The 7,626-nt window shown below is 63.5% G+C and overlaps 1 protein-coding gene across 6 annotated transcripts; it reads left to right on the top strand.

Moving 5' to 3' along the window:
* Positions 1 to 136: 136 nt before the first annotated feature.
* Positions 137 to 5,955, top strand: SLFNL1 (schlafen like 1). 6 transcript variants are annotated; one of them, XM_070078678.1, is made up of 5 exons: positions 137 to 2,135; positions 4,092 to 4,610; positions 4,742 to 4,855; positions 5,148 to 5,213; positions 5,464 to 5,955. In XM_070078678.1, exons 1-5 carry the CDS (start codon positions 1,746 to 1,748, stop codon positions 5,581 to 5,583), a joined length of 1,209 nt encoding a protein of 402 aa, XP_069934779.1. In that variant the 5' UTR covers positions 137 to 1,745; the 3' UTR covers positions 5,584 to 5,955. The 6 variants fall into 6 exon arrangements, with proteins under 6 accessions (XP_069934779.1, XP_069934777.1, XP_069934778.1 ...); XM_070078677.1 differs by having other exon boundaries at positions 857 to 2,135; positions 4,712 to 4,855; XM_070078676.1 differs by lacking the exon at positions 5,148 to 5,213 and having other exon boundaries at positions 831 to 2,135; positions 5,400 to 5,955.
* The last annotated feature ends 1,671 nt before the right edge of the window (positions 5,956 to 7,626 follow it).

Raw genomic sequence — 7,626 nt, forward strand, 5'->3', positions numbered from 1 at the left:
AGGTAGGGTTTTGAAACCTAGTAACCTGACTCCAAGGCCAAGGTTCCAGTCACTCACACATTCCCTATGAAGCTTCGCCTAGGTCCTTTCCCTCCTTTGGGCTCTTTTGGCTGTGAGAGGTTGGGGTGAGGGGACTTGCGGGCCCTCTGGCCGGTTTGAGCGGTTGCACTCAGGAAGCCCAGAGCTGCGGCTTTTGAGGCAGCATTTACCGTTCACCCCTGGAGCTCCCAGGGGTACATGCACATGTACAGTCAGTGGGCATTTTTACCCTAAGTGATGGCGCCTTGACACAGTTGACATTCCACTTTTATCTGGTTTCCAGGGGAACAGAACTAGGAAAGTCATCAAATGTCAAGTTCAGTGGGCAGAGAGAGGATTTGTTAACGTTTTACTCATGCTCCTCTAACCTCGTCCATAGAGAAGGGCCTGGTGGCAGGGGAGTCCTGGAGCCCACGCTCTGCATCTTGATCCATCTGGAATGAAGTCAGCACTCAGCGGAGCCCGGGCCTGGGTGACCCAAGGAGGAGGGGAGGCTTTAGGCAGCAGGGCCCGCAGAGGTGGCAGCTGCTGCCCTGCCTGGGCACTGGTCCTGCAGAGGCTTTACCAGGGCACAAGTACATCTTCTGGAAGCCGCCCAGACGGAGTTCCATGGCCAGCGTGTGGGGAGCAGGCAACTCTGTCTACTCCCGGTGTGTGTGTGTTGAGGGGGAAGTCCACAGGGAGCACAGGAACCCTCTTCCTGTTTGACTTCCCCAACCAGGCCTGCCAGAGGCTGCGGGAGAAAGCATTGTTGTCCCTCCTGAGATCACAGAGGTGGGTGTGCAGGCCCCGCCCACTTCCTACAACCTGGGTCTCATTGTTCAAGTGCCAAACCCCTAAGTGCCCCCATGGAGGCTACGGGAGCTCAGGGCTGGCACCTCCCATGCCCCCGTCTCCTCCCCCAGGAGCCAGCAAGACATGAAGCTCTTGGGCCTCCTCTCTCCTCTGGTTTCTGGTTGCCCTGAATGCCCCCACCCTGGCCACGGTGGCCCTGAGGATCCAGTCTGAAAAGATGCAGGCTGGTGGCAGCCACCACACAGAGCGGAGGGTGTGTGTGTGCGGGTGAATGGGGGCCTGCTGTGGGTACGGACACAGGCGGCTGAGGAGTGAGGCTCCTGGCCTGGAGTGGGGGAGCGCAGAGGCCCAAGAGCCCCTTCTCTCTGGACCCAAAAGAGGGCCTGGTCTAGGCTGGCAGCCCTGAGCAGCAGGGTTTAAAGCTGGCAGGGAGAAGCAGCCATGGGGCCTCTGGCCGGGCTGCAGGGTCTCACATTAAGCTGTCTTCTCCCGAAGCCCCTCTGTGAAAGGTTTCTCAGGTGTCTGGAGGCAGAAGTCCTCTGCCGGCAGGCAGGAAACCCCCGAGCCTGCGGAGCAGGAAAAGAAGGCAGGAGCCCTGGGACCAGTGACAGGACCCGGCAGGGCCTCTGAGACCTGGCTTCTGGGCCCTTCTGTCCCTCCTGAGTCTCCCCACAGGGCGCCAGCTCTGTCCTGCCTGTCTTCCATCCGAGGCCAAGAGCAGCTGTCAGGCCCTCCTTCTCTCTCTGTGGCCCCACCCAGCCTCTGCCAAGCTGGGAGCCTCCCAGGAGCCTTGGTGCCCGCTGAGTGCCCCCAGGAGGTCCTGGGCGGAGCAGCCCGCAGTGAGCCTTCCGGAGGGATAACCCTCCACGACCCCCAGGAGATCAGTGTACACGCAGACGTGGGAGACCCCCATGGAGCCCCTGGGTGAGCAGCCCCTACCAGCACTGCCCCAAGAAGAGACCCCACCCAAGGACTCAGGCCTGGAGGCAGAGCCCAGCACGCACACCCTCTACGTGGGCCACCTGAACCCCCAGTTCTCCGTGCCTGTGCTCGCCTGCCTGCTGCGGGACACCCTGGAGCGGCTGCAGCTGCCAGTGGCCCGGGAGGACATCGAGGTGGTGCGGCGGCCCGGGAAGGCCTACGCACTGGTGCACGTGGCCACTCCCAAGGCCGCCCTGGGCTCGCTGCCCTGGCGCCTGCAGATGGCCTTGGAGGAGCACCTGATTGTCAAGGAGGTGGCGGCGCGTGGGAAGGAGCTGGTGCTGGCTGAGGGCCGGGGCCCCCTGCTGAGCCGCAGAGAGGTGAGTGTCTTTGCCCCAGCCCGCTCCTGGGGCTCCACCCCCAGAGAGGCCTGCCTGTGGGTGGCCTCTGAGGGCCTGGGACAGGTCCACCCACCTCCCCGCAGGGGGACGCTGCCCCGCACCGCGCCTCCCACCCAGCTGCTGTGTGCGGCTCCTCAACAGGCCTCCGGCCTTCCAGCCTCGGGGCCCCGGGGCCCTCAGGCCCACAAGGGCCCAGACCTTTCTCCTTGGCCTGTCTCAGCTGTTCAGTCGGCAAACACCAGTGCCCTCTCAGTGCCAGGAGTGAGGCACAGCCGCAGGTCACCATGGTGGCTGCGAGGCGAGGCGCTGTGCTTGCTGCCATGTCAGGACAGAGTTGCCAGGGAAGTGGGATCCGGGCTGGGACTTAGAGAGCTGGATGGGCACATGAGGGAAGGACACTTTGAGCAGGGAACACGTGCAAAGAGGGGTGTCGGTGCATTGTGCGTGCAGAAGGGAGTGCATTGTGTGTGCAAAGGGAGGTGTCAGCGCAGTGCGTGCAGGACACTGGCACGTCCCTGGTGCCCGGGCCACGGCCGCAGGGGCCCCCAAGGAAGGAAGCTGGGCCAGGGGGCCAGGCCCAGGCCCCTGTGGGCTGTAGACGAAGGCGCAGCCAGGGTCAAGGGCTGGCTCTAACCAGGGTGGGAGGTCACTGGCAGATCACCTCGGGAGACCCGGGTTTCTCTTTAGGGTGAGCACCATGGTGTTTAAAACTGTTGCAGAACTAAACAGCTCGCTGACTTGACTCTTCAACATACGTGCGCCGAGTTCATGTTTGTATGACAGTTTTACCAGGTTGCTAGGACTGGGGAGCCGCAGGGCCCATAGGAACGTGCCTCTCACTCCTGCCCCAGTCCAGGCTGCGCTCCCAGCCCTGCAAGGCAGCAGTCAGAAAAAAGGTGTGACGGTGGAGCAGCAGTCCAACTTGCATTTAGGGCCAGTGAGGAGGGGGCGCTGGAAAGAGGAGCACCTGGAGACCGGGTGAGGCCCACACCAGAGAAGTGGCCAGGACACAGATTTTTTTTTTTTTTTTTAGGTTTATTTATTTGTTTGAGAGGCAGAGTTCCAGAGAGGGAGAAGGAGGTCTTCCCTCTGCTGGTTCACTTCCTAAATGGCCACAACGGCCAGAGCTGGGCTGATCTGAAGCCAGGAGCTTCTTCCGGGTCTCCCAGGTGGTTGCAAGGGCCCAAGCACTAGGCCCATCCTCCACTGCTTTCCCAGGCCATAGCAGAGAGCTGGATCAGAAGAGGAGCAGCCAGGACTTGAACCAGCACCCATATGGGATGCCGGTGCCACAGGCAGAGGCTTAACCTACTGCACCACAGCACCAGCCCCAACATGGAAGTTTTGAGAGCCCTCAGAGCATGAACTGTGGGAAGGGCCTCAGGAGGGGCAGAGTATGGAACGGGCTTGTCCACTGCGGTCAGCAAAGGTTTCAGGGGAACAGGGAGTGGCAGGGTCTCAGAGCCTCTCAGTTCCGGGACCTGCAGCTGTCACTGGAGTGTGGGAACAGTGCGGTTCCAGGCATCAGAAGCCCATCTGCAACCCACATGGGCGAGGTCAGCCCCAGGTGTCCCAGCTTCCAGCCCTGAGAAGGGGAACTCTCTCTCCTTGCCCACCTAGGAAGAGAGCCCAGCGCAGCGGGCAAAGGAGCAGGTGGCTTGAGCCCTTGACCCAGCAGGGTTGGCCCTCGCTGGCTGCGCGAGGTTGGGTGGCTTGGAGTTCAAGCGGGGCAGCAGTGAGCCCCTGAACCTGGTTCACCCACACGCCTCCCTCAACAGTGAGGGTGGAACTGGGCCCCGCAGCCCAGGAGGGGTACGGGATGCCCGTGGAGGCCAGACCCAGGCAGGTGCGGGCTGGGGTTCTGGCAGTCCCTTGAGGTGGCAGGGAGCTCCGCGTTGGCCTCAGCCCATCCATCCTGACCTCACCCACCTGCAGGAGGAGGACAGCGGCCCCAGCCCAGGCCCCAGCCCTGGCCCCAGCCCAGGCTCCGGTTTCCTGAAGCCCGCGCGGCCCCCAGGCCTCTCTCCCAACGGGCCCTGGACCCGGCCGCAGTGGAGCCCCCAGGCCCGGCCCAGCGGCGTGCGCTCCGACAGCGCCATTGCGCACCAGGAGATCCTGGGCCAGGAGCGGCTCTTCCAGGGCGCCTTCCTGGGCAGCGAGACGCGCAACGTGGAGTTCAAGCGGGGCAGCGGCGAGTACCTGAGCCTGGCCTTCAAACACCACGTGCGGCGCTACACGTGCGCCTTCCTCAACAGCGAGGGTGGCAGCCTGCTGGTGGGCGTGGAGGACAGCGGCCGCGTGCAGGGCATCCGATGCAGCCACCGCGACGAGGACCGCGCGCGCCTGCTCGTGGACTCCATCCTGCAGGGCTTCAAGCCCCAGGTCTTCCCTGACGCCTACACCCTCACCTTCATCCCCGTCGTCAGCACTGCCCCGAGCAACACCCCCCTCAAGGTGAGCCCCAGGGCGGGGAGCAGGCAGGAGCGACCTGGGTGTGGCTGGGCAGCGGTCCACGGTCAGGTGCGGTGCGGCCCAGTTGCTGTTGCCCCTCGCAGGTGCTACGCCTGACCGTGCACGCCCCCAAGGTGCAGGGCGAGCCGCAGCTCTACGAGACAGACCAGGGGGAGGTGTTCCTGCGGCGCGACGGGAGCATCCAGGGCCCGCTGTCTGTCAGTGCCATCCAGCAGTGGTGCAGGCAGGTGAGGAGGCCGGGGCCGGGGAGCCCAGGCCCATCTCGGGCCCGCTCGACCACCCCTTGGGCCAGCTCTCAGGCGTCACCACAATGGAGGGGTTGCATTCACATAACCGCAGTTCGTTCTGTGGCTGGGGGGAAAGGGCAGACCCAAGGCATCCTCCTTTTAAACACCTACACCCCACTTCCCGCAGCGCCCGAGACCTCCACCCCCACCCCCTGCAGTCAGAGCGGTGGAGGCACTCGATTGCTGTGTGGATGGGGAGAGTGAACTAAGGGGCCCCTGTACCATGTTGTAGGGGAGACGCTCACAAGAGGGTGCAGAGGAGCATGGGCCATGGTCCCAAGGAAAAGCCTTTTCAAGAGTTAAGAGTGGGGCGGGGCTGGTGGAGGGGAACGGGCGTGGCCGGGTGGCACCTGGGGAGGTCCCAGAGGGTGGCTTGCTGCTGGCTTCCCTCAGGACCCCAGCGCTGACTTAGCCAATAGGCAGCATGGCCAAGGGGCCTGGCTCCCCCAAAGCCAAGGCCTCCCAGGCTCAGGTTCAACCCTAGGTGAGAGGCGGACAGGCCCAAGAGCATGGCGGCCTGGCCATCAGCTCCCGCGCTGTCCCCCCAGAAGTGGATGGTGGAGCTGAGCAGACTGGAGGAGAAAGTCAAGGTGCTGACGGTGGAGAAGGAGCAGCTACAGCAGCGGCGGCGGCACTGGCCCGTCTCCTGCACCTGCTGTGTCCTGTGAGGCCCCAGGCAGCAGGCAGGTGCTGCCCTCTGGGCAGGGAGAGCCGGGAGCTCCTATTTGGGCCTAAGTCCTCCTGACGGGGAAGCACACTGCGCACAGGCTGGTCCCCACGTGGCTCTGACCCTGAGCAGACCCCCATCTGTGCGGCTGAGACATTGCTCTCAGGCCCCAAAGGAACCCCACTTTCAGAAAGGACTGTACAAACATGGCCAGTGTCACCCCAGGGCCGAGCTACACAGGGCTGTCCTCCCTGGGACGTTTGGCTTGCCCAGGCCAGGGTCTATGCTGGGCAGGGGCGGGGCCTGTCCAGACCTGGTTTACTTGCTGCAACTTGTGGCTGTCAAAGCTTCTTAATAAATTCCTTGCCCCCGGGCCACGAGTGGTTATTTCTAGTACACTTGGTCGGCAGGTCAGGTGCCGCTGGGTTGTGTCCCGCGCCAGCCCTCTGCTGGCCAGAAGCCACAGCCTGCATGGGTTCCTGCTGCAGAGCTGTGGGGTGGGAGCCCAGCGGTCAGGTTCCAGCCCAGCCCTATCCTGAAGGCCAAGGGCTTGGGGCAAAGGGCTGTGTGCCTCTGGCTTCAGTTTCTTCACCTGTGACAGCGGTGCGGGCAGGGGCCGGCGCCCTGTGTCTGTGCTGGCCAGGGCACAGCAGCACCTGCGCAGCAAGGGTCTGACTGCCGCTCCGCGGCCCCTCTGGGCGCTGCCGAGGACTCACTATGACCAGGGGCCATGCTGCTCCCCGTCAGGAGCGAGGCCCGACAGCTCCGTGCAGCTCCCCACCTGAGCTCAGCTCCTCCGGCCCTCGCACAGGCCATGCCAGCCTTGCTGCCCAGCTGGTTTCATGAGCACTCCTGCCTCAGGCCTTGGCCCTGCCCCCAGATCTCTGTGCTCACCACCTTCGCTACCCTCCCTGTCCCAAACCACACCCCTCCCAACCCTGCCATCCCCTCTCCAGGTGCTGTTGCACGGAGTCCTTGTATTTGTTTTTACCCCCCGCCCCACGCACCCCGTAACACACTGCAGCGCTCAGTGGCCTCAGGACTGCTGCTCACTAAGGCTCAGGACCAATAGCTGGCATGTGGCAGATGCGGCCAGCTGTGCTGATCAATCGATCAGGCACAGTGTGAGTCCCCGCTGCTCTGCTTCCGACCCAGCTCCCTGCTGATGTGCCTGGGAAGGCGATGGAAGATGGCCCGAGTGCTTGGATTCCCACACCCATGTGGGAGACCGGGAAGAAGCTCCTGGCTTCAGCCTGGCCCAACCCTGGCTACTGAGGCCATCTGGGGGGTGAGGCAGCAGATGGAAGATCTCTGTCTCTCCCTCTGTCACTCTGCCTTTCAAATAAATCCTTTTTTCTTAAAGAATACTCCTAAATTTTGGATCTGAGCCACCAGACCCGCCCGGAGCCTTGTCACATTGTGTAAACTGAGGTTCCGTGGACCACACCGTGGCAGATCCCTCCCACCCGCCCACTCCCAAGGTTAACCTTGGCCACGCCCGCAGAGCAGACATGGAGCTCTGGCACCCCAGCCAGCCCCTCCGTCGGCAGCCAGGCAGCTCCCTGGGCCGGTCCCAGCTGCCTGGAGAGCTGGTTTTCTCACTTAGCCAACAGGATGCAGCCTTGCCTTGGACACGGTTCATACTGGTCACAGGGTTCTTCAAATGTGACCACAGATGTGTGTGTCCAGACAGCTCCCAAATCCCCAGGGCCGGTCAGAGAGGTGGCATCTGGGCAGGCTCCAGCACCAGGCTCCGCACTGGGGGCGAGTCCTCAGGAGCGTGCCTGGGGGGCTTGAGCTGGTGAACTGGAAAGGCGGGGCTGCTCCAGCCCGCAGACTGGGGGGTTTCTGAGAGCACCCAGAGGAAGCAGGCTGAGGCACGGATCGCCGACACCAGGCCTGGAAGGTGGGCAGCCCAGCTCCGGTCCTGGCAGCTGGCAGTCTTGTATGCCACAGCCGGGGTGCTGGGGCAGGCGGAGCTCTGCAAGCCCTGGGAGCCATCTGGGGTCCCTGCACCTGACTGGCCTGCCAGGGCCACCTTCGA

Source organism: Oryctolagus cuniculus, chromosome 7 (genome assembly GCF_964237555.1).
Source record: "Oryctolagus cuniculus chromosome 7, mOryCun1.1, whole genome shotgun sequence".
NCBI lineage: Eukaryota > Metazoa > Chordata > Mammalia > Lagomorpha > Leporidae > Oryctolagus > Oryctolagus cuniculus.

Bases quoted from the DNA above. Each gene is read 5' to 3' on its own strand.
- SLFNL1 (XM_070078675.1), top strand. From the start codon at position 1,746: ATGGAGCCCCTGGGTGAGCAGCCCCTACCAGCACTGCCCCAAGAAGAG. The intron at 2,136-4,091 runs GTGAGTGTCTTT...ACCCACCTGCAG, and splicing joins CCCTGCTGAGCCGCAGAGAG to GAGGAGGACAGCGGCCCCAG. The intron at 4,856-5,399 runs GTGAGGAGGCCG...GTTCAACCCTAG, and splicing joins TCCAGCAGTGGTGCAGGCAG to GTGAGAGGCGGACAGGCCCA.